Source organism: Sander vitreus, chromosome 16, assembly GCF_031162955.1.
Source record: "Sander vitreus isolate 19-12246 chromosome 16, sanVit1, whole genome shotgun sequence".
In the NCBI taxonomy this organism is placed as follows: Eukaryota; Metazoa; Chordata; class Actinopteri; order Perciformes; family Percidae; genus Sander; species Sander vitreus.
Window position 1 is genome coordinate 15,005,953 of NC_135870.1, and position 26,723 is coordinate 15,032,675.

At 40.5% G+C, this 26,723-nt stretch overlaps 2 protein-coding genes across 5 annotated transcripts in view; one reads left to right on the top strand and one right to left on the bottom strand.

The window, feature by feature from the left end:
- The window catches only part of kdm2bb (lysine (K)-specific demethylase 2Bb), a 26,216-nt gene extending 16,712 nt beyond the window's left edge, over positions 1–9,504 (top strand). Inside the window, exons 15-21 of one of the 4 annotated variants that reach the window (XM_078270640.1) lie at positions 78–164; positions 290–625; positions 1,994–3,069; positions 3,669–3,832; positions 5,550–5,711; positions 6,343–6,561; positions 7,544–9,504. In XM_078270640.1, the coding sequence (XP_078126766.1) occupies positions 78–164; positions 290–625; positions 1,994–3,069; positions 3,669–3,832; positions 5,550–5,711; positions 6,343–6,561; positions 7,544–7,725 (2,226 nt within the window). In that variant the 3' untranslated portion in view covers positions 7,726–9,504. Of the gene's footprint in view, positions 1–77; positions 165–289; positions 626–1,993; positions 3,070–3,668; positions 3,833–5,549; positions 5,712–6,342; positions 6,585–7,543 lie in introns of all 4 variants that reach the window. The other 3 variants (XM_078270642.1, XM_078270643.1, XM_078270644.1) reach the window with 3 other exon arrangements.
- A 207-nt stretch (positions 9,505–9,711) lies between these two features.
- rnf34b (ring finger protein 34b) lies at positions 9,712–26,277 on the bottom strand. The gene is made up of 7 exons (XM_078270645.1): positions 26,177–26,277; positions 20,936–21,154; positions 16,657–17,169; positions 14,006–14,068; positions 13,666–13,867; positions 13,527–13,550; positions 9,712–11,926 (listed from the first exon to the last, which is right to left on the bottom strand). Exons 1-7 carry the CDS (start codon positions 26,180–26,182, stop codon positions 11,742–11,744), a joined length of 1,212 nt encoding a protein of 403 aa, XP_078126771.1. The 5' UTR covers positions 26,183–26,277; the 3' UTR covers positions 9,712–11,741.
- Positions 26,278–26,723: the final 446 nt, after the last annotated feature.

The window sequence follows — 26,723 nt, forward strand, 5'->3', positions numbered from 1 at the left end:
ACCACAACATCCGTCCACTACTAGTTTGGGTTACAGCAATCAGATTTTGCATTCATTAATGTGCTCCTTTTGTTTAGGTAAAAGATTCAAATGGAGTAGTCAATGATGAATTGCCAAACTGCTGGGAGTGCCCAAAGTGCAACCATGCAGGGAAAACAGGGAAAGTAAGTATCTGTATGGATCTAATTCTGTATGTATCTAAATCATGAAATGATTAAACAGTTGTCTCTGTCTCGGAAACTCAGAACCAGAGAAATAAAGTTGTGCTCTCTGTTTTTCTAACCTTTTGGCCTCAAAGCAAAAAAGGGGGCCAGGATTCAAGTATGCATCAAACCTCCCTGGCTCTCTACTGAAAGAACCACGGTTTAACCGGGATTCAAAAGAGGAGCCTGACCCACCGATGGTGGCTACAGCAACTGTTACTGCTTTGACTACCACATCTGCTGTGAAGAGAAAGGCAGAGCGAGAGGAAATCCCTAAGAGGAAAGAAGAAGAGCCTCCAAAGAAACGTCCCCCCTTGCTGTCTTTGGATGGTACGCCCCGACCGAGGCTCGAGGACAACCCACTAAGGAAAAAGAGAAAACTTTTTGACACCAATGATGAACCTGTCATTGTGAAAAAGAAGGTAAGAATCTTATCTGTTGTAATCTTATCAGTTATACTGAATGAAGTGGAGTAAATTGCATTAATCTCATATACGTATATTCTGAGTGGTAACATATCAACGTTCAAATGTACATTGTTGTGTTCGGAATCGCACACTAATGTGCTGCGTACTACATACTTAATGAAAATAGTTTATTACAAATGTAAATCAACATTACCTCTTTCACTCAATTTAATATTTTCCAGTATTATTTTAAGGCAAATTGAAATTATTAAATACTTAAATGTTTTCTACAGTACATTATATATATATATATATATATATATATATATATATATATATATATATATATATATATATATATATATATATATATATGGGCTCCTGCATTATTATTTTTTTTTTTCACTCATCATCATTCGTAATTATTACGAATATAACGGTTAATTATTTAAACTGTCTGCCTCGCAGTCTGCCATTGGACAGTCTGAAGAGCTGCAATGCATTTTGGGCAGTTGAGTATGTCCAGTAAGCTCATGTCTCATACTCAGAAACTCTTCCTAATTTAGTAAACATCAGGGCATTTCTTGCGTACACAAAATCCACATACTATCTTCAATCTTCTCCTTAAACGAGAATTGGTTAGACACTATAACAAACGATCAAGCAAAAGGTAAAAACAAAGTGTAAAAAAACAAGCACTTTTAGTGGCTGTACATTGACAGGGTGCACTTGCCCCGAGCGATTACATTGCAGCCCACTCTGCGGCTGCCAGCTGCAGCACTCTCACTCAATACTGGACCAGTTTCAAAAAATGTTGTCCCCATTTGTCACATAGACACAAAAACATGGGAAAATAGGGTCCAGGTTGAAAAATACCAAAGTTTCTCTTAGAGTGCTCAGAAAAAAATGAAAATTTGAGGGTCTTTAATACCATTCCATGGCAACTAGATCAACTCCATTTGCAGAAGATGTTTTGCAGGGCTTTATTACAGTCTGTCATGCTGTGGGTAATTTGCAAAAGAAGAACAATACTGTCACAGAGCGCAGTTAATTTGGAATATTACAAAGGGGGAATGTATAGAAGGTACAGAAGAATTGAACTTGAAATGTGCAAATGCTCAACCTTTGGGTCAAGACCCTGAGTGAATTTGCTTGATATGCAGACAGTGTCATGGAAGAGAGTATTTTTATAGGTTTATTTTTAATTAAAATGTAAATGGATTACAACATGTCTGCATTTCATTAATCAATTTGGAGCATAATTCTCTTGAAAAGAAAACATACAGTGAACTTGAATATGCAAAAACTTAAAAGAATATCCTCCCACTGATGAACTGACAACTGCTTTAAAAAAATAATTATGTGTCTTCTATTCTTTCTTAGAAGAAGCTTTCCAAACCGGATGATCCTTTGACTCTGAAGCTGTTGCGGCAAATCAAGACAGAGAATGCTCACGGTGATGAAGAAGATAGCCAGGAGGATCACGAAGAAGATGGATTGTCCTTGGACAGGATTCATTTAAAGGGGAAACATGAGTATGATGACGAGGACCAAGAGGAAGATGAGGAGGGAGAGGAAGAGGAGACACTGAAAAAAGAGAGAGACTGCAGTGCAGAGGACGAAGCCATGGTCCTGTTAAGTCCACTGCAAAGAACATCCGCAGCCAGAGAGAGTGAACAGTTGTCCAACTCTCCCAGAGCTGGACCAAGCAGTGAATCAGGAGAAGCTCAGGAGAGGAGCTCAGCTCAGCTAAAGGCTCGCCATCAGCGTCGACGCCTCCCCAACAGAGAGCTGAGCAAAGAGTTTAACCAGGAGATTCCCAAGACAGAAGAATGTCTGTCCAACCAAAACCACGGCTCAGTGAAGAAGGAGGAAGGTGCAGCCAATCACAATCGTCGACCACTGAAGAATGAGGACTCCGTGACCAATCAGAACCGTAAACCACTAAAAACCGAGGACTCAACCACTAACCAGAGCCGCAGGGCCCTTAAAATAGAGGAAGGTTTGGCCAATCAAAACAGACGGCCACTGAAAGCCGAGGACAGCCTGGCCAATCAAAACCACAGGCCTGTAAAACCTGAGCCTGAGAACAAAGTAGACGACCAAAAGCCCAAATGGCCTCTTAATAACGGCAGCAGCGACCTTGGCGACTGGCTGCGACATAGGGGGCGGGAGGTAAGCGAGACGCCACGTGGTTACTCGCCACTCAGCTGGAACAGAAGCGCGCAGATCACATCAATATGCCCCCGCCCACTCCCCTGCCGGTCACCGCCAAAATGTATCCAAATGGAGCGCCATGTGATCCGGCCCCCTCCTATCAGCCCCCCGCCTGACAGACTCCCGCTGAATGATGGTGAAGCACACGTGATGCGAAGAGAGATGTGGATGACCGTATTCAGTCACTTGGCTCACAGAGATCTTTGTGTCTGTATGCGTGTCTGCAGGACCTGGAACAGATGGTGAGTACAAGATGTACTGTGCAGTTGAAAACATGTCTTCCACATTTCATTATACAATGGCTGTAATATCTGTGTGTCTCACATAGACTGTTAATATTAATGGACAGGGCATGTGTGACATCACCCATTGGTTTGTGGAGATCTGCTATGAGTCGTCGAGTTTGCCGTTACGGGCGCAGCCATCCTGGTTGCGGATGTGACGATTTTAGACGAGAGGGAGGAGTGAGGGAGGAGCCCTTACACTCTACGTTAGGTTACACACTTTCACTGGCAATCACATCATAGCCACGCCCTAAAACTGCTTTATCCATAGACCATAATTCAAAAATGTAACATCATTCTGTGTTGCAGAAGACTTAAAACTATTGATTGAGACCATAAACTCATTACGAAAATGTTTACTGAGTTAATAAATCAAGTGAGACGTGGGTCACTTTCTCATAGACTTCTACAGAAACCGACCTTTTTTTGCAACCGCACGTGTCGCCCCCTGCTGGAATTCAGATAGAATGCCGGTTTAAGGCACTTCCGCATTTTCAGCACTTTGCCGAACCGGATGCTTTGTCCATTAATATTAACAGTCTATGGTGTCTCACCAGGTGCTGCGACAAGAGGCTTTGGAAACAGATCAATCTGAACCGCTGTAAGTCCATCACACCTCTCATGCTAAGTGGTATCATCCGGAGACAGCCGGTTGCTTTGGACCTCAGCTGGACCAACATATCCAAGAAACAACTCAGCTGGCTCATCAACAGACTACCAGGTAAATACATTGAACCAGTAAAAACACTGCACTGTGTTTGTGTTTTTATGAAAAGGCAATAAATGAGATAAGCTCTTGATCTGCCGGTCAATTTTCGTTCCTACCCTCAGCTATGGTCATGACCGAAAGAACTAGATTCTACAAGTGGTACAAGTGGCCAAAATTCTCAGAAGGGTGGCTGGCTTTTATTTTAGAGATAGGGTGAGAAGCTCAGTCATCCGTGAGGAACTCGGAGTAGAGCCGCTACTCCTTTGCATCGAAAGGAGCCAGCTGAGGGGGTTCGGGTATCTGGTGAGGATGCCCCCTGGGAGGTGTTCCAGGCACGTCCAGCTGGATCCCCCAGTCAGAGCTGGTTAATGTGACTTCGAGAAAGGGAAGTTTGGGGTCCCCTGCTGGAGCAGCTGCTGCCCCTTAGACCCAACCCCGGATAAGCGGTTGAAGATGAGGGAGTGAATAAATGAGATGAGGTACATTTTTGGAGGGAGATGAGAGTGCTCATGTTGTGTGTTTGGAGTGTGTTAAATATCACGCAAAGCAGATGGGTGACAACAACCAGTGATGCATTATAGATGTGTAGGGTCTGATGGCATTTTGCCATGTAGTTAATCTCACTACACAATTATATAAGTTTGGTTGAAAAGGATGAACTGTTATGACAAATTAAATGGAATCAACTAAGGGTTTTATTAAAGGAAAATTCCATAAAAAAAATTCTAAAATGTTTTACTTGACCTGTTGATTGTTGAGATATGGGGATACAGTCACCCACCTTGACACAAACAAATATTACAAAACTGAGATCTTTAATTTCAACTGCTGAACTTGAGATGCTTATACATGCATTTATCTCATCTCACATTGATTACTGCAACGCATTGTTGTCCTCACTTAGTATGTCTGCTTTTGATCGTCTTCAGTCAATCTAGAATGCTGCCGCTAGACGTCTCACATTACCCCCGTTCTAATGTCCCTTCACTGGCTCCGTGTTGCATACAGGATTCAGTTCACAATTCTCACTCTTACATACAGAGTTATGCACAATCAGGCACCCGTGTTTTTTTTTCAGGATTTCTATTACAGCATATATTACAAATATTCGCCTCGATGAAGACTACAACACCTTTATACCATGGGCAGTAAAATTTGTATTTCAGGTATTGATAAAAAAAATTGTTGGTTGTTAGATGGTTTCACTCAGCTAATTATATAAGAATACTCCTCACTGAGTCTGTGTTGGTTTATTTTGTGACCTCAGATTAACTAAAACTCTGGAGACAGAAAAATTGAAAATAGGGCACATTTCCTCAACAAATGAAATGTGAGACTGCAGTATATTTAGCTTGCCATGAAGCTGCTTGTGGCCACATGAAACAAATTTGATAACATTCACAGAAGATCAGTGTGTTGTAGCTTAAAGGGATACTTCACCGATTAGCATTAAGCTTTGTATCAGTAGAAACCCGGTAGTATTTTCGAATGACCGTACGTCCCTCCCTCATGTCCCCCCGAGACGAGACTTCTCTGTATTGTGTGTCTGGAAAAAAGCCTCTGACGTCATTTAGCGTCATCGGAGGCATTTTTGCCCAGAGTCTATGAACATTTCTACTACATAAGTGACCCAATTTAAAGATATATTCATCTTTCCAGCGGTGAAATATCCCTTTTAATGTATAAAGCGTCTAACATGAGGTTCTGTATGTCCTTGCTGTCCCTGCAGGTCTGCGTGTCCTGCTGTTGTCAGGATGCTCCTGGGTGGCAGTCTCTGCTCTTTGCACCTCCAGCTGTCCTCTTCTGCGAACTCTGGATGTTCAGTGGGTTGAGGGACTGAAAGATGCCCAGATGAGGGACCTGCTGTCGCCTCCTACAGATAACAGGCCAGGTACCAAACTTCCATTTACATACTGTCTAAACAGTCTGAGGCTTTAGTGGCTGAATGAGTGAGCAAATCCATGGAGTAATAGGAAATTAATGAGAGGAGTGCATATCGTACGCATAACTTTACATATTTGAAATGGGTCACAAATATTGTTTAATTAAAAAAAAAAAAAAAAAGGACAAATAATTTTGTAAAAACAGCTGTGCAATGTAGTAATTGGCAAAAAATACTCAAACAGGAGTAAATAGTGCATTTGTTTGGGACTATTTTCAGCCGTGGATTAATATAGGGCTGCACGGAGGAAAATATGCGATATAAAAGTGTACTCCGTTCTGCATTTCTGCTGCTTTCAGTATTCTGCTAAAATAAAACAAATTACTTGTTGAATTTAAAACAAAAGAAAGGAAATAATTTCCAACATTCTTTTATTGAACAAATTGAACATTGAATTGAATACAAAAGGCACCACTAAAAAATGCTCATTGATGTGCTTTGTTTGGCGGAGGTCAGTGGCACAAAGGAAGAAGCTGTATCAGGCTTTGGATACACCGCTAATACTTGTTAGGCTAATTCATATGGTCAGAAATATTTACTATTTATCTCCTTCCCTCTTTAAAAAAAACAAACTTTGTAGGTCAGTTGGACAACAGAAGTAAACTGCGGAATGTGGAGGACCTGCGCCTGGCAGGCTTGGACATCACGGACACGTCTCTGCGCCTCATCATACGTTACATGCCCTCGCTGTCCAAGCTGGACCTCAGCTACTGCAACCACGTCACTGACCAGTCTGTCAACATCCTGACTGCTGCAGGGACGACCACCAGAGACTCGCTCACTGACATCAACCTGTCAGGTAGGAGCCTGTCTTTGTTGGCTGTAAGTCTGCCTGCATTAGACTTGCTCCCCCTTATGGCTAAATGCTGAACCTTATTAGATGTTTTGAATTGTCATGTCTAACCACAGTGGATTTATACTTCCAATGAATTTATACATCAATTCCATAGATGTAAATAAAGTATTTGTCTTTAGTTAAAGGAAATAACATAATACGCTACCGTAGAGCATTCTCCAAAGTACATGCTTAGTTTTCAGAGTGATTTCTTACCTTCCAGACAGTGACTGGTTTTTCAGCCATCACAGGTCGAAAATCAACCTGAAGAGACCTGAACTTGTGACAGATGTGCAACGGAGCACAGTGAACATTGAGTCACCTTTGTGTCATGTCATTGTCAAATGGTAAAAAAAAGAAAATTATTTTAAAGCTCCTACTGAAACCAAAGTTTGTCTGAAAGGTACTGTAAGAAATAAATCTAAACACCTACATTTTTATTTGGGTCTAAGTGGTCCAGTTATTTTTTGGCACACCTCAGTATTGCACTCCAATACAACAATCCCAACAAATCTGACCTTTGTGACGGTTTTAATCTTCAATTTTTGTTGAAACTGTTTTTAGAGAGGTTGTAGTTTGTGGTGCTACTTCTTGTTCAGAGGCATGACATTTTATACAAATTGTGAAATCAATGTTTATAGAATTTCATGCCATTTATTGCAAAGTGCACAGATGCTCAAAAGAATCAGATCTCGTACTTGTTGTCTCTCTGGAATACCATTAAATGTGAATCAAAGGGCTATTATAGAAACAGCTGAAAGGCAAATGCATTTCTGTCTCCACATTTATCCTAAAACACTGCTCACCATAATGAGGGCTTTGGCTTTCATGTCCCAGAGTATCCTAAAGGGTTGATTAATCCATGTGTGTCATAGCTCATGTCAGTACAGGTGACCTGTTACGCATCATTTGTTCTTTATTCTCCTGACCCCATTTCTCCCTGCAGTCTGTAACAGGGTCACAGACCAGTCGCTGACCTATTTCAAGCGCTGTGGAAGCATATGTCATATCGACCTGCGATACTGCAAACAGGTGACCAAGGAAGGATGTGACCAGTTCATTGCAGAAATGTCCGTCAGCGTGCAGTTTGAACTGATAGAAGAGAAACTGCTGCAAAAGATCAGTTAGGAACATGGAAGACTGTGTGACATTTACAAGTGGTAAAACTACTTTCCACATGGAGGCAGCAGATGACCGCGTCGCTGTGTTTCATTAAAATCTGCGGACTACTAAACAGACACCAGGACAGATGTGTCTGTCTCTGTAAAACTGATGTAAAGGGTAGCTGTGCTGCTAAGCCAGAATGTAAAAATGGAAATCTTGTCCTGTGAAGGCAATATTGCAAAAATGTTCTGTTGTTGTTTGCACCCGTTTAAAAGTTATTTATTTCTTTATATTGATTGTTTATGTATTGTATCATGACTATCTTTTAGTGTTTATAGATACGTTTTTGTTCCAATGCAAAGTTTATTGCATTAGAGTAATATTTTTGTATCAGAAAGTGTTTCATACATTTATGTGCAGTATTGATTGCACCACTGTACAGTATCATTACCATTGGAATTGATAATCAATCGGTATTACTGTTAAGCTCTTTATTGTTGAGAGGCAAAGGTCTAATGATTTGTTGCCCAACTGTAGGATGGTAGCTTGTGTTTGTGTGGGTGTTTTTTTATATTTTATTAGATGTGTCAGTGCCCTATTCTGATTGGACAAAGGTACTGGACATTTTTTCTTTCCCGTATAATGATACCATTTGCACTGATACAGTAAAACAGAATACATGAATGTATTCGCACATACACTATACAGTGTACAAAGCATATTTTTTCAACACTAAAATGTTCTGCTAATTCTAGAGAACCGCTTCTAGATAACTGGGTTATATTAAGACATAGCTGCATACAGACGTCTCTGCCAGTCAGCACCACTCTTTAGTTTTATTGGTTCTTTGTTAAAGGAAGCGTTTTAGCTCTGCATGCAGCAAAGACATGTTTACACCACAGTCAATAGATTTAGTAACTGTGAAACAATATAACCAGCCGTTCACTCCTGTCATGATCCCTATGATTAAAAAAAAAAAAAAGTCCAGGAATAATATATTATATAATTATATTACATTTGCAGTGAGCAGCATAGTATTCTCTTTCCAAAGGAAGAGATAAATATATCTTTAATTTAAAAGATATAAAGCCAGTATCAGTAAATCATTTCTATAAATCCATGTCAATCCCCAGACATCAGCTTCTGACCACAGAAACTCAGTAGTATAAGACACAGTGTTTTTAATAGAGTAAGGATCATACGCCAAGGCCATGTATGTATGTATGTCGTTTATTTGAAGAAGCTACAAACTGCTGCTTTCCTGGACGATTAGTGCAAATGTAAAAGTGAAAATGGATTTTGTTCTTTTTTCTTAGAGATTCCACTGAAATAGACATTCATTAACACTGGTTGTTTTCTTAAAAGAAATATGTTAAAGTACATTTTATTTGAGTTAATCGTCTGAAGATAAAGTACTTTGCAACCTATTGCATCAGTCATTAGCATTTTAATAAGTATTGCTCTATTCACATTTATTCATCATCATATTTCAAGTTATAAAAAATGGTAATTTTGCTATTGGAACTTGTCTAAAAAATGTCAGACAGTTTAACGATTTGATAGGTTTGCATTTTTCTTGAACACTAAACTTTTTTAAAGAGTCTGTGCAACTTTTGAATAACACTTAATACAGTTTAGTGGATGGGTTTACATTATTTGTATTTTTTTTAATTAAACCACCATGTCTCCATTACATATTTTAGTACATAACTGTAAATGTTCAATCTGTACATAATGTACATGTAAAGCCTCTAGGAAAAGTTAAATCAACCTTTGAGATATTAAATTCATTTTAAATACTGAGCTGTGTGTGCATTTGGTTTATTGGATTTATTTCAGCATTTTGATTAAATAAGACACGATTATATGTTAATAATGGAATATTGCTGTTATCAGATTTGTATTATTTACAAGTGAATATGAACTGTATCCCAACCACTAAGTTAGCTGTAAGTGAACAAAATCAAGCCCATTACGAAATGAAGAGCAGGGTTTTACTTTCTGGTTTGTATTACTGCATTTTATTGAATCTAATAAATCATTTTCTCTTGTTTACCAAAATAAAAAGGTTCAACATTCCAATATATAAAGATCCAGGATTATGAGTGCTCATGATAACCTCCTACTCTGATAATACTGTAGCTGCCCATGAATGACATCTTTGAGAAACAGCAGCATCAACAAACGGACTTAGAGAGTTACAGTGCATGGTGTCAGTGTCGGTATTTGATCTGAATGGGACAACAACAAAAAGTGCTAGAAAGCGAGACCATGACTGACGCAACTTTAATAATGGTGAAAGAGTGACACGATCAGGACTGAGGAACTCGTCTGACCAAAACCAGCAGAGATACATTCTGAAAAACGGTAAACGGCTTATCATTATTTTAAATCATGTCGTCTCCCAAGTAAATGGAAAAATATACATTTAATGACTTATCAGTAAACAACAATATAAGCTACTGTATATATGCGATTCACTTAACAGCAATAATTCAGCTTCTTTTTTTTTTTTAAACGTACCACAGGCATACTGTACACAGATATTTTAGTGACATCTGAGTTAACTGGATCTCGTGACAAGAAAACAAAGTTTCATTGCATAACAGGTTAAAGTAAACCAGGCTTCCTCTACCTCTCACTTTGTGATGGATATTTGGAAGGACACCTTGACAATAGGTAACAAAGACAGGTATGTTGATGTTACACTCAGAAAAGAGGAAGTAGCACCTGTTACCTACCTAAGATTCGACACATTAACAGACAACACAATCAAAGCAAAAGACACTTGGTAGACTTGGAAACTAAATGGTATTGCTTGGTGGCAGTTATTTAAAATTAAAGAGAGATGAGTCTTTGATAAAAAAATAGTACAAAAAAGCTTCACTTAAGGTCCACTAATTAGCCTTTTCCTATCTCCTTCTCCTCTCTTCCTCAGGAGAAGGATATACGACCACCTTAAGTCACGGAAGCTGACCCATCTCCATGATAACTGAGCAAACTCCTGCTGATGAAACCGTAAAATTTGAAAACCCAGGAAAAAGCTAGAAATTGGGCCTTGAGTTCAATTTTCTTTTTGTTGTCAGCTGCTGTTTCAAAGGTGACGAATGAACCTTCACGCTCAATAGCAGGAATGTAGTGCAGCACGTGGTGTGATCAAGCAGCGGTTTTCCCTGTTCGTATCTTCGGCAGAAATCACATCTGTGCACTTAATTCTACATGAGGAAACAATCACATCCTTCACACAGCAAGTGTTAAAAATGTTTACTTGTACACACTTTATTTCCTAAAGTTCATTTGAGAAAAGAAAGAGTAAACTATCACACCAAGCTTGCTGGTTATGAGATGCATACACCGTGAAATCCTAAACAAATATCGATCAAAAGGCATGGCGTTTGGCACCTTGCACCCTCCTGTGTGTGAGACGAGCTGACCCGGTGCATGTGGTGTTCGGATTAACAAATAGACGCTTAATAAAACACATGTAAATCTCTTTTTTTCTGATATTGCACATCCTAAAAGAACACTGAGGGAGATAACACAGCGTCATGGGGCATGACTGTGTAAACCATATTGACTCTAACCCTGCGATCTTATATTTTTCTGCTTCTCTTGACCACACAGAACAACCCGAGCCACTTTAAGTATCCATGGGACCACCTCCTCTCCTCTCCTCTCCTGTCCTGTCCTGCGAGTAAAATCTAAACGGAGAATAGAGAGTAGAAAGTGATGGCATGGGTTTCTGCTGTGTGTTTAACTGACCAAACAGACAAAGAGTGAGTGGCCCGGTGCAGCTGATGACGGTCCACCAGGGAGGAGAAATGGGACTGGAACATGAGTTAGTAAGGGAGAGGGGACAACAAACGGTGGTAGGCCAGAGGCAACAGTCTGGTTTCAAAGACCGGGAAGTTGCTTGTGCCTGCTGCAGCATTAGGCCCTGCGAGACGTCATGCACAGCAGTTCATCCTCAGTGATAAATTCAGGGCTTGGGCTGCATGCACGCCTGAGGGCCGCTCTGACGCACACACACACACACAGTTTTAAGACTTGAAGACGTGCACGGCCCGCACTACGTACTGCCTGCAGATGGGGCACTCGCTCATCCTCTTTCCACATTTGGTGCAGGTTACCATGTGACCACATTCCAGCAGCACGCAGTCGATGATGGCGTCCATGCATATACGACACAAGTTGTCATCAGCCGCCAGCTGAGCTTTGACACCATCTGTGGATGGAAAACAAATTATTTTTCGGTTACAATGGTTCATTGCAGGGTTGTTAAACATAAGAAGTTCAGTGATGTAGTACAGATGCTGTACAGTTCAGTGGCACCTAACTTAGGCTGCTGCAGTCTGAGAATAAACAACATAACCACATCTTTGACCACTGTTTGGTCATTAGCAGTAGATCCTCTCTTCTACACAATGCTCCAGTAGGTTTGTAGCTGTTATTTAGCATCACAGTCACAATTTCTACACAGGTTTTATACAAAACTGCTTTTGCTTTGTGCTTGAGGTGTCACTTTGAAATCATCTAAAACGGTAGAGAATTTCAACTGGTGATCAGTTGGTGGTAACGTAGTAGTTACATTAAAAACTGGCTGATCTGATCCCCTCTGACAACTGAAACCAAGCTCAAGCTAATTTCAGTAAGGCCTGTTGTGGAAATGTGGTAGTCTAACAAAAGTAATTAATACTTGAGAATAAATAAAAAACAAAACAATTTTAAGTTATTGTACAGTGGAAATATTAATTGGACAAACTACTAGATGGTAGAAATTATGTTTGGATGAAGGGTGGTGATAAACTGATGGAAACTACGTACGAAAAAAAATACGTAACATACTTGACTTTACTTTGATAGATTGGCGTAGTTAGAGGACGAAAAAAGAATTTCTAAAACAAGGTGGATTGGAAATTTGCAACTATGTTAAATATTCACAATAACTGACCTGTTACTTTTTACAACAGCAAATGATGGCAGTGCACTGGTTTATAGGAGTTAAATGTCTGACTAAATGTCTAAATGTCTTGCTGGCTAATAGCTCCCAGGCCTAAATCTGGCTCCTGCTGCTTACATCTTGTGTGACGGGAAAAGGACAATCGAGCTGCAGCCTGTCTGCTGTCCCCACACGTCTGACTATTGAGTGGGCTAATATGATCCTCAAGCCCTTTATGTCAACAATAGAGCCTCTAGGAAGCTTGACAATGTAATTACACCTGATGGAGACATGCTGCTACTGAAGTAATATGATGGCTCATCAAGAGGTAAAAGCTCCTAGAGAGTGCATTAATGGCAGGATGAGAGGCTGTCCTTCAGAATAAAATGAGATGATGCACGCTGGAAAAGAAACAACAGTGACATAATGTGGAGACACTGAATCAGGCAGGAGATAAGGACTCAAGTGACCATAATGTGATGATATGCAGGATGATATAAAGGATCAAGTGGGTAGAAATGCTGCAGCATGCCTTCACTGTTATCAGTGTGATGTGCACAGTATGTGTTCATGGAGGAGATGGAAAAGGTGCTGTGAAGTGGCTTTTTATAAAAACATCTTACCTCCAACTCCACTGTTGCAGAGAGGTGGAGGATATGCAACCACTTTATAGGTAAGAATGGGCAGTAATAAAGAAATTATATTAGTTCAAGAAACATTGATTACCCTTTTCCGTAAAACAATGTTGACGCAATGTCGTTTTTCAACACTGAAATCACATCACAGGAGGGAGCTAACTGAACTTGCATGTAGATTTAATATGTTAATCTTAGTGTTCACATTAAATGGCAATGTCATAGTATGCTAATCAAACAACAATAATTACCTGCAGTTATGCTCACATTTTCCACTAAAAGAAAAAGGAGGAAAAAAGGGTATTTTATTTTTTTTAATCATACAGAACATTAAAGGTCAAAATGTGACATTTAGATGCAAAAAATATAGTATAATAGTAAAATTCTTACTGGATTTCCTGTTCTGCTCATTTTCTCTGTAGAGTCGATGCACTCGCTCCAGCAGCTCCCACTTCTCGCAGCAGCCGTAGTAATTGACAAAGTTCCTGGCGAGAATCTCTTTCAGCTGGCGGACGGAGAGGTTTTCTATCGCCTCTTCATTGTCCAGATCAGACAGCGAGGCTCTGATCCTCCTCTGCGTCGCTGGACTGACCTACAATCCACACGGTTATACAGAGCTGCAGTCAACAACACGGCCTGCAAGTCCCTGCCTTGCCAACACTACAATAATCTTTGTACTTCTACTATTAACACTATTTAGTACTGAAAATGTGCAAAACAAGTGTTGTACCTCCACGAAATGTTCAGTGGGCTCCAGGTTCAAGAGAGAAGCTGTTGGAGTATCCTCCTGCTCCTGTTTAAGTAGAAATCAACACGCTGAAGTTCATTTAAGTTAAGTTTAAATTCTGATTACAGCATTAATCTCACTGGTCGGCCTAATAAAACACATTGCTTTTACTATTTAATCACCAAATATCAAATCAGTCCACTTCAAACGTGCTGTTTGAGCAAAATGCATGCAAAATATGACTTTTCATAAGAATCTCCTCATTGCAGATTTGAGGCAGCTAAACTGACAAGAAAAATACTAAATTGACCCATATTTGTTTGTCTCATTAAGATGATAACATCACATTGCTTAACACTATCAAAATATATACTGTGCCCGATTACAATTTATAGTTTCTTCTAGCTCCATACTGTATGACTACCATGATAAAAAAACGACTTCACAGCTCTCTGTGATCCACTTCTTTAAATTGCTGTTTAAAACTGTTTCGATATGTAATCAAAGAATAGAGATGTTATAACACTGACTCAGCTGCTCCTAACTCAGCGGTTAATTATTCTCTTTGAAGGTGGAGGTCGGGAATTTGCTGGATGAAAGGGGAGTAGATGGAGCTACTCTCTGTACTAGCAGACACTGTTTGGTATGAGTGTATAGCTCCATATTATCTCAGCCATTTATGTGCATTGAGGAGAAGATATTCTCTGTATTCTTTTATCTGCTTGACAAAAAAGAGCATGTGAAGGGTCGAAATAAGCTGTTACTGTGCGATATCATACTGGAGTGCAGTCTGTTTCTGTACCGTAAAAAATTCAAAACCTCTATCTGTCTCGGCACATTCCAGCAGACCAATCATCTTCGTCGAATGAAGATGTTTTAATAATGTATCCGTCGTGGTGCCAGATGCCTGCCCCTCACCCAGACATCATGCTTTTGCTCAGGCTAGACTCCTCAGAGACAAGAGCAGCAGCCCCGACACAAGCAAAGTGCCAAACCTCACCGGAGCACAAAGTTTCTTTGACTTGATGTTAGATCTCATTCGACCATTTCAAACATGTAGAAGTACTAGAAAGCCCTCCAAGAGCTGCAGAGCCTACTTCTGTCAAGGCTGCACAAACTGCTAAATGTGTTATTTTACTGTTGAGAAATGTTTCATCTGCATCAAAATATACATGGGGATAGACAATCATGGGCGGATTTATTTCCTTTCAAGTTTGCTTTGTTTTCCTTTTCAAGTCAATTCAATAAAGCTATTATTTCAGAATGTTGATATTGTATTTTTCCTTATCCAGTAATCTTGTCAAGCACCATTTACATTAGAATATTAAACCTGTTTCAAGGTAACTGATCCTGGAAGGAATTGGTTTGGTCAATAAACTGTGTTGTTATTAACATTGCATATCTTTGTTTTGTTGTATTGGTTCAAAGTAGTCTTCCCTGCAGAAACTGTGTATCCAAGTCAGGTAAGTAGGATATATAATAGGATCAGATTTCAGATTTAAAATCTAGTTGGACAAAAGGTTGTCTTGCATAGCCAGATGCTGTGTCAGCTCTGGAGTATGGTCTGGCTACACCGCTTATCAATTCTGGGATAGGGGAAAAAACACTCTGGTTTGTTTGTATTTCTTTAAAACAATCACAACTGTCCTGGGCGGAGCAAAGCCCCGGATGCAGTGATAGTGCCATTGCTAAATAGATAGCGGTGATAGCTGCATGGGAGCGACATCACGCGGCAGTCAGGCTTTATTCCAGCACTCTACATTCGGTAAACCAGACTACACGTAAAGCAGATTGCTGCCCTAATTCTGACTTGTATGTTTCAATAAATACTATTAAGTCGTTTGATACAAATATTTAGCTTGTTAGTGAACTGCCTTTTTTTGCAGAGTATACCCACAAATTCACCTTTGGTTGTAAAAAACAAATAACCCATACGAATCTGAAAGCCTATATGTGCCACAAACTAAGAGAAGGAAGCAGATATGATCTATGGGGGGATGAGAGGAGGGATGGACTGTAGTGTTCTGTTGTTTGGTTGCAGCTGTGATGCTGTGGGGAGTTCTCAACCTGTGCGCCTGTTACATAACAGACTCAGCCTATGTAACAGACCTAAAAAAGGCAAAGGGCTTAAGCTGCATCGCTGGCTGGTCTGAGGGCTCTGCACACATGCACGCATGCACATGCACAAGCTGTTTCCAGCTGTCATGTGCACATTGCAAATCTGAGCTTTCATAATATCAATGGAGGGGAAAAAAAATCCACTGAAATGTAGCCTAGTAGAGTTTAAGGGAGAAACACTTCATTCAGAGCAAAGCACCACTGGCCATTAAAACGCAGAAACTGAACAAAGGGAAGTATACAATGAATGAAATAACATCTAAAGAAATACACAAGAGGGCATTATTTTGTTTGTCAGGGAGTTGAAAGGAAGAAGTCTTCTCCTGACTGAAAAAAGTCACACTGACACTTGTAAATAAGCTGATTTCACCTTAGAAATGAATGATCTTGGATAGAATGAGGACAGATGTGAAAGAAATATGGCGTATGTACTGTAAATTATAGAATGATTGAGCGTATGTTTGTGTGTGGCTGCACAGTACACAGTGTTAGCTCTGCATGCAGACACACACTGAACAGCAGCGTGTGTGTCTTACCTGGCTGGTGGTCCCTGAGCTGTCACTTGGGCTGAGCACGTCTCCCTGAGAGGCGGAGAGGACCGACTGTTCGGAGGCAGAGCGCGTGGCAGGGGGGGGCGAGGCGGCAAGCGAGTGGGGGAGGGAGTGCAGACTGTCTGTGTCATCTCCCCCTTCATCTTCCTCCTCATCCTCTTCCTCCTCATGCGTGTCCTCTCCATCTTCCTCCACCTCCTCCTCTTCTTCTTCCTCGTCCCCTTCCTCCTCGTCCTCCTCCGCCACTGGTCTCGGGGTTTCCCTCGTCCCCTGATGACAGATCACCAAGTCAACCAGGTCCTCTTTCTCCCTGCATGTGTCGGTGGGGATGTTGCGCAGCAGCAGGTACTGCCGCAGGTCTTTCACTCGGAGCTGCATGAGCCGGGGCCTCTGGAAGGCCGTGCCACGCAGCAGGTGGCAGGTCATGCAGCAGCGCAGGTCCTCCTGCAGCACCGAGCACAGGGCGCAGAAACTCTTCTTACAATCACAGCAGATGTGCTGTTGGAGGGAGAAGAGAGTCAAAGACAGACGTGATGTGATCAGCTATACTTTTTCTTTAAGAAACTCAATTTGTCATCATTTCTAAATAGGCCCTGATGTCTGACTTCTGTTAGCATATTAAACTATTTATCCTCCATGCCACTTTTCATGAATACATTACCCATTTACTGAAAATGATCTGATTTGAGCTCTGAAAAATGGGCCAAATGATGGAACCAAAGTCACTGAAGCTGCTGTTTGTACTAATGATTAACACTGTCTTCATTTGCACCAGAATAATCCATTAGCAACATGGTTTTACTACATGATCTTATTTTGTTATAATTTCACAATAATAAATGTTAATAATAATAATAATAATAATAATAATAATAATAATTAAACATTTTCCTGTTACTGCTTTTTGCTATTTTCATAAAACAAGTAATGTTACTTTGGGAAATGATGATGGCCATTTTTTTTTATTATTTCCCATAATTTTTTGTAGATGAATCAATTCATGAAAACGTAATTGACAGATTGATTGTGAACATAATAATCAGCTATCATATTAATCAATATCAAAAAAATAATCAGATTCATATATATGATTTTAACCATATTCCCATACAGCCATATCATTTTTGTATTTCTTAAAGTTAGCTGTCTTTGAGTGTATTCCCTTGACAAAGAGAAACCTTACAAACCAGCAACATCTGAAACCGTGGCTCATATCCTGTGAGTTATTTTACAGAAAAAGAGTAAAGAAAAGAGAAATAATCTGTAGCTGGTGATGTTTGACATTTTACTGTCTACTGATACAGAGCAGCTGAGTAGACTGACACTTCAAATGGGCAGGAAAGCAGGTCAGCCATGGCTGTAAACATTTTCTTATCACTTGGGCACAAATGTGCTCTGCTCCACCAGAAGCACATTTGCACTACAACAGATATTTTTCTTCAATCATGTGTTGTTAGGCCCCAGCATGTAATTTCCATACTATGAAAATATCACGCTGACACATAACTGTGTCTTTCCAGTGAGCTGACCTGCCGTCAGAAAGGCAACTGGTGTGTGGATGACGATAGAGCTATCTGAAGCAGCTAGCAGAGAGGAAGCTGGGAAATGCAGCGTTTTCATCAGTGTCTCTGTGCGTCTGAATGCCAGACAGACGCTCTGCCATTAAACTCTGACAAGTTCAGCAGTGCAGAGACCCTGCAAATGCCAAAATGAATATGAATGGTGCTTATGTTCTTAAAGGAACATGCCAGTGATTTTGCATTTTTGTTGCCCCTGTTTGCAGTGAGACAGTCAGGACGGACTTGTAAAGGTTAAATATATCATTAAACTGGACATAAGAATGGTTTGTTGGATTGATCATCACCATTACCCACAGCCCAAGGGGACATCTTTAAATAGCTTGGTTTGTCTAACTAACAGTCCAAAACCTAAAAAATATTTCATTTTTGAGTTAAGTTTGGTGTTTTAAAGGATTAGGTTTGATTCACCAAAGTCACACAAGAACACAAACTAACAGATCGAGGCAGCGGTAGACCAGCAACTCCTGCGCTCTGAGAGGTAAAGATACAGTTTTTCTAAAAGGACTCTGGTGGCTTTGAAGAAAGAATAGATAACGGCTTTTGTTCCCCATTGGAAAGGGCTGTCTGACAGAAAGGTAAAGTGGTATAAAGCATACACACAGATATTGTTTTTTTAGGTGTCTAAAATCTTTTTAGCTGTTGCCCCCATCCACAGCAGTACATTGCTTAGCTACCATGTCGGTACACTGCCTGCTTCTCCAAATTGGGGGCCTGCTGACTGCAATTTACTGTAGGTAATACACTGACTATGGATAAGTACCTCATATAACCCCACTTCAAAAAATCCAAACTATCCCCTTAATCTAAAAGGTAGTGACTATAGTTGACAGATACATGTATTGGAGTGGATGTTTAAAGTGGCTATTTGTGACTTTCAGTTTATGTTGATTCTAGCAGCCGTTTTAGACAGGTGTGGTAGTGTTTTTACCACACCTGCTGTCGTAAAGGTCTTTTCTTTACGGTGCTGTATTGCCCACTGTATTACCGAGTTAGGGCTACGGGGAGGTCATATATTTGCGATGAATGTTTTGCTCAGACAGAAAATCATTCATTTAGGCTACAATAAGAGAATAAGTTACAGATGCATTGTTGTATTTCAAGTGTTGCATACGGTAACTTAGCCTACTTTGGATGTATCGTCAGATAAACCGGGTATCACTGTCACTGTGTCACTAACCCAGCATTAAGAGTTTGTTGTAGCAACCAACGTAATAATAACTTAGATAACTTAGACAGGGGGACAAGGGAAAAGAGAAATAGTAGGCCAACACAAACACGGACTGAAAATAAATAAAAAACGTTTTTATTTTAGGAATGAAATAGACATATTACATACCTCAGGGCCAATTCGGGGTGGGTTTTGAATCATTTACAATCCCGTAATTGTTTCCATCTGTTGAAAGCATGACTGAAGTTGACTCGCCCGTCGTCTGTCACTCTCCCTTTTAGCTTTTAGTTCTTTGTTTAATTTTTTTCTGTGATGGCCCTGCCCCAATATCAGCCATAACTACAACAGATAACTTCTAAAATAAAATAAAAAATACAATTAGGCCTATATAAAGAAATCTCCTGCTACCTTTTACCTGGCTGCATAGGCTTTTTCGGTGTTACACCGAAATCTGTGACTCGTCAGAATGTGTTACTGTGGAGCCGGTCTACCTGCCGTAAATCATTTTGTGACTTTGCGGGAAAAATCTGACCCGGGCAAAGGCATTAATAAAAACTATTAAAAAATAGCGTTCTTTTCACTGTTTCACTGTCGTTTGCTGTTACAGGTCATTTACAGTATGATCATTAGATGAAAAATTACACAGTTTCGGAAACATTAAAAAGTTACATATAGTAACTTTAAAGTAGCATAAACTGGAAATACTCAAGTAAAGTAAAAGTGCCTCAAAATTGTACATACAGTAAGTAGAACAATACTTATGTAAATGTATTTGCTACTTTCCACCACTGCCTTTAATACAGATGTTAGTTTGCATTCATTTCACCACAGCAAAAATGAAAATCAGCTTGCAGAGTCTTTAAACTTCCTAAAATAAGTTTTTCATCACAGTGAACAACCTGTCTTTTCACATTATACAAACATAATCATCCTCTACCTGCCTGTCATGGCCATAATTGAACCTGCATCTCGTTTACTGGCTGTTATTCTGCTATGTCTGTTCCTGTTATTTTGTTTCTGTTAACAGGGCATTGCTGTGAAATAGCATGTATGTTTAGCCATACTACCCTTTATGAATATTTTGTCAGTGATTTAATCCTGAAAGAGAAACAAAATGATGTAAATGATGATTGAAAGAATACTTTTAGTGTGAACCACATTAATGTTATTTCTAAGGTTTTTTACATTAACAAGATCTCTGTTCAGCAATAGACTCAGTAATTATGAAATTCAGTGTTTCCTTGAATGCACCATGAGGAACAGTCCCTGGTCACAACTGCACGCAATGATTACATAATTCTGAGGGAAAAAAAAGAAAGCTGACTAAACGTTGACTGTGAAGGATTACTCAAGCAGGTTTCCGGTCTGCAAGTTAATTTTTATACAGCGCTGACATGAAGTGAAACCAAGCAGTCAAAAGATAGTTTTCTTTGGAAAATGTACAGTACAGTACATCTACTACCAAACTCATCAAAACCACTACTGGCATGTCTTCACTTTCACAGCTCTTGCTTACCTTGCGTCTGAAGACAGAGAAGGCCAGTCCGCAGGCCTTGCACAGCTGTCCGGCACTCCCTGAGCTGGTGGGGGGGTAGGTGGAGTACCCAGCGCTGGGGGCAAAGCGGAAGGGCCCCGCCCCTGCTCCGAACCCCGGCTGCTGCGCCCGCACCGTGCCCGTGCCCATCACCTCGTTTAGCAGACCACAGCATGACGCCCACATGGACGATGCTCCTGCCTACAGAGTACACACACAAGTACACACATTTAAAACTTTCAGAGACATCTAACACAGACGTTTAGTCTCTCTGTGTCATCATCATCATCATCAGTGACATACATGTGAATATCTTCTTTATGAATAATTATGTCTTGTGCATCATTTTCTACACATTTCCCCAAAGTTCAGTCTGCCATATTGGGAAACTTTGGAGGGATAAACGCCAGTCTTCCAAAAGAAAATCCCTCATTTGATGTTTTGATGATGGAGCGATGGAGGGTCTAACACGTTGGTCCAAAATCTCCTAGAGGTGTTCGATTTGTTTGAGATCCGGTGACTATAAAGGCCACAGCATCACATATCTGATCAAACCATTCGGTGAGTCCTTGCAAGCATTTTATTCCAAGTATTTCCTTCAACTGGTTACTCGTCTGTACATGACCAACTGTTGTACAAATATTCTTATCATGATACTGATTTGAAGCATATATACGTACAGTCCTTTGCTCAATACCAAAAACAGCTTAAGGAGAGAGCCCCCAATGGTATGGGTTTAAGAGAGAAAATGAATGAGAAAGAGAGAGAGGAGGGGGAAAGTACTGGGCAGCACATTATTCAGAGTGCTCTGTGAGAGTATTTGAGGTTAGAGATAATTAGACAGAAGTAGACTCTAAAAGCTCCTATTAATGACAATCTATCTTCGAGTTAAATTTCTCAGTCACTGTGTCATTTTATACAATTGTATAAACAAATAGTCCACATTGAGGCAGAGGATGTTTTTTGGAGTCTAAGCCACACACCAAATATCTTGTGAGGGTCAAATGGGAAGAGGTGGATGTTATGTCTCCTCTGTGTAGCCTGAGGAAACGTGCAAACTAGCTTTAAGTTAGTGTACTCAGCCTGCAAAGTTAAAGTGCGTCGGGTGTGTTCGCTGACCACAAGACAGGCCAGGCACAAGGAGCAAAGATGGCGTGATGGGAGCCACGGCTCCTTGGAGCATACTGATGAGAGGAGGAGGGAGGGGGAGGACAGCGAGGAGAGAATATGTCTTCTGTTGTTCCCCAGCCTGCAGAATCAATAGCTGACATGAGCATAATGTAAGCTCTCTGTGGTTCCCGGCTCTATGCGGAAAACAATGGAATTCACAGGGTCCTGCCACATCTCTTCTTAAAGTAGCACTCCGCTCCGACTTGTCACAAACACCCTGTGATCTGACCTCACCCATCTGCTTAGGGATTCGTTATGCAATCTTAGGAACGAGGCAATATATGTGGAGTCAGGGTAAGAAGGAGGAAGCCCCTGCTGCAGTGGGACAGTCAGGATGGACATGTAAAGGTTAAATATATCATTAAACTGGACATTTAGAATGATTTGTTGGATTGTTCATCACCATTACCCACAGCCCAAGGTGACATCTTTAAATAGCTTGTTTTGTCTGACCAACAGTCCAAAACCTGAAATAATATTTAATTTACAGTGAGATAATAACAGAGAAGATGAAATCCACAGAAGCAGGAAGTAGTGAATGTTTGGAATTATTGCTTTAAATATGACTTAAAGGGGTTTAATCAAATACCAAAACCATTGTCAATTCTTTTCTTGTAATTTGTCAGCACTTTTGTACATTTTGTAAATATTTGGTGTTATTATGCATCAGTTCAATCTAACACAAGCAGCTCACTTCATCATGATATACTCTTCCAGCTTTATGTGCACAATACAACCGTGATGCATAACAACTTGAATTATTTGCCTGTGGCGTAAACTTGACCTCATGTTCAGCTGCTAAAAAGTCTCCCAGGTTAGATACAGCCTCCCCTCATATGGGAGTGAAGCCACTAAAATGAATGTTTACGGCATTCTCCAAGATGAGGAGCCACTGCAGTCTGACCACGAAATCAGTCCTATTTGGCTTTGAGCCAGCAGCACGAGTTCCCTCTGTCACTTCAATTAGCACACTGTAAGCTCTGCAGGCAGGGAGTCCCGAACAAAACAAGTGACAAGAGCAAACATCACATGTGGTACACAGTTTTGTTTTTACTTGTATCATTTAGATTTTCTCTGCAGCTCAATCACTTAGGATATACCTCTGGAAACATTTTTTATATTTTTGTTGTTCCAATCACCTTCGGACACCTTTGAGTGTCACATCTGGACCAAATAATTGAGATATTTCTCACACTGCTGCTGGATCCTCAACATCAAATAGGGTCAGCAAATAATTCAGCCCAGCACATAAACAAACATAAAGACTGAGCGGGTGAAACAGCAAAAAAGTTGACAGAGGCACATATTTAAAAAAAACAAGGGAGCCTGTACGCAGCCTGTAAAAACAGTATAAAGTCTTGTGTAGCTCTGGAGGAGATTACTTAGGTCTATCAAAAAACTCTGATGATGTCATTGGGGTCATTTTGGCTGATGATGTCATTTCAGCTTGGCCTTGAGACTTAACATTTTTAACAGAAAGCCTGCAATATAAACTGGAGGTGTGAGGTTTGATAGACGATAGGCATTTAGGAGGCAGAGGGGTTCTAATGAAAATGCTATTTAGTTGCATTGTGGGAAATGTAGGATCCAGTGTTTCCTCATACTAAGGACAAAAGTCAGGATATCTCTGCCTCTGCTGTTTTGGTTTTTATCATTTTTATTTTTAATCTGTCTCTCTCTTGTCCCCCAGCTTAATGAAAGTTCAGCACTCCTCCATTAAGCATAAGTCTAACCAACAGGTGGGTGATTGGGACACAATCTCAATCAGGGAGTATATGTCAAGATCATGATATAGCGATACACAGTATATCGTGATAGAATTTTCTGGAAATTGAGACACAATGTTTGTTGGTTAATACAAATAACAATTTAACACCTAAAAATTGAGCACACACACACACACACACACACACACACACACACACACACACACACACACACACACACACACACACACACACACACACACACACACACACACACGGTTTTCAGTGTAACTCTCTATCATTTCATCCACTGTCTGTCTCTCGCATTTCATTTCCTCTTTCTCTCTCATTGCATCCACAATGGATTGAAAATTAAACTGTAAGAGCATTTTGAATAGACCAAGTCATAGCACTATCCCTGATTAAAATGGCATTGAACACATATTGTACAGCAGTCTTTCCAGTTTTGAGATGTATGCTGACACAATTTAGCTAACACCGTCCGTTCCACAGGGGCAGAAAAGCTGCTTTTCAATTTAAACCAGATTAGTCAATAAAACATCACGTCCATTTTGTTTTCCTGGGGATACAAAGAGTGATGCCACGCTGTCCACCAGGAGTTAAGCACCTCTATACTTTTGTCTTCCACAATAATGTAACAAACAGTATTGAAGTGCTTGACCTACTGCATACAATTTTTTTATTGAGTATTGAGGTATTTGCAGAACATCTTCTTCAGTATTCAAAAGTGAATAATTCACTATAAAGAATGTGTTAAATGTTACATGATTGTTACATTGTGTGTGATCGAAGCTACTTTTTGTTGTTTGAGCAGCAAAAAATCGTGTCCTATGTCAGCGCGGCCTAAACCTACAAAACATTGTAACCATTACAAAGGCTTCATATTCTGCATATAAATGTGTATGCAGTGTTGTGGAGGGAGTTCCGCAAATGTTTTTGATAAGCCAGCCAGATGAGATTTTTTTCTATTAATTTTGTGATATGCGAACCTTTAATGTGTTTATGAAAGATTTTTTTCACCCTGAAATTCCCAATGCTGAATTAAAACCAACATAGAGGAGTAGCATTACTCCAACACATATGGTGTATTTGAAAAGGGGATTTTTATCTGGACAAAATAAAAGACCAACATCACTTTCACAGGCCTGCATTTAAACTTTGTCCTCCTTTAAGTCCAGAAATGTTGGGACATGTATATAAATAAAATAACTAATCAACCAGAGCTGAGTAGCTGGCTATTTAGCATGCAGCAGCTGCTGCTTGGGGAAGCCCTCTGACCTGGCACACAAATCACTATACCAGATTTCACTATGAAATGTAGCAGAGTGATATGTCTCACAGTATAAATACTATGTGCACTTCAAAACAGTGTGGAAGTAAATGTAGGCTACTTAGTTACTTTGCAACTCTATCAATAACAGAGGTTTTTCTCTGCAAAATGGTGTCAGCCACATCACTAATGCATGCAGTCAGCTTTAAATAAGTAGCATCCGAACAGCAGTGTAACTGCAATAAGAATCTATCAGTCCTGCCTCAACCTCACCTCTCACCGTGACTGTCACCACAAACCTGCCGCCACCAGAGCACCAATGACATCATCGCCATCATCTTCTTCATGATTATCCGTCCTGAGCTCGAGCTGCCAGGCAGCAGCATCACCTTTCCTTCCCTGTGCTGCAGCCTGTCTCTGCTACAGTTCACACACACACACACACACACACACACACACACACACACACACACACACACACACACGCACACGCACAGAGGAAGGAGACTCCTGACACAGCTCGGACCTGAGAGGTAAATCTCTCTTTCTGCACACACCGAGACGTCTCCCGAACATCCCCGCACTCACTCACTCACTCACTCTCGCTGACCGCAGTCTCTATCTCATTAGACCGGATTAAAAGCCTGGCGATGAACGGACGTCGCTCCAGCGGCTTTGGTCACTTAACTATCACATTGGGGGTCACAGTAGGCTCATTAAAAGGCCATAGACTGTACCTATAGCCTACTGTTTAGGACGACCGGAGAGGCAAGAACAGCATTTCCAGGCTTGCAAGCTCGCCGGGAAAATAAAAATCAAACTGAAAGACCTGGAAGGGCAGCGGCGAGAAGCTATCAGGGTGTCAAGTTCAACTCGAACCGTGAATGCTGCATTTTAACACAAGCCTGTTGATGTAATTATGTTTAAATGCACGCAAACACATCTACTTGACATTTGGATGGAGGTATTCCCTGCCCCTCGGTGCAGCATCGTGCGTAAGACATTTACATCGTAAAGGAATCCGGATCGTAAACGAACTACAGATGGATCACGTACCTTCATTGCACCTCCCGTTTGAGGAATTTGCCGAGTAATGTCAGAACGACGACCATTGCAAATGCACAGGGAATCAAACCATTACGTCTTCCCTCTCTCCAGCTGCCTGTGTGTGTGGAGTAAGCATAACGTAATGGCCAAGAGAGCCGCAGCCAATCACAGAGCGAACACAGGCGCCGGTATCTTTAGCGGCCAATCCGCTTTAACACATCACCGGAGAGGGCGTTCAGTGCCGTGCGTACAGGCGCATGAGTCTGACAGACGCATCATGCTATTTTCACAGCTACGGTTTATTCTAGTGAATTAGCAATTTTTTCCCCCACCAAAACTTGTGTTTTATAATAAAATAAGGTGCTCGGCTGCATCAGACTTTCAGACTTAAATCAAATGTTATCAATTGTTTTTGTTTTATATCACAAAACATTTCTGCGCTATTGGTTTAGTTTTTTTAATCAACTGGAGGGTTATGTTTATTATTATTATTATTATGCTCTTGATTCAACACAGTAGGCAAAATATAATCCCTTATCCTCTGCACCAACACATG

Coding starts and splice junctions, on each gene's coding strand:
- rnf34b (XM_078270645.1), bottom strand. Junction 14,069..16,656: donor GCTCAGGGACCACCAGCCAG/GTAAGACACACA, acceptor CTACTTAAACAG/GAGCAGGAGGATACTCCAAC. Junction 13,551..13,665: donor TGAGCAGAACAGGAAATCCA/GTAAGAATTTTA, acceptor TTTTTCTTTTAG/TGGAAAATGTGAGCATAACT.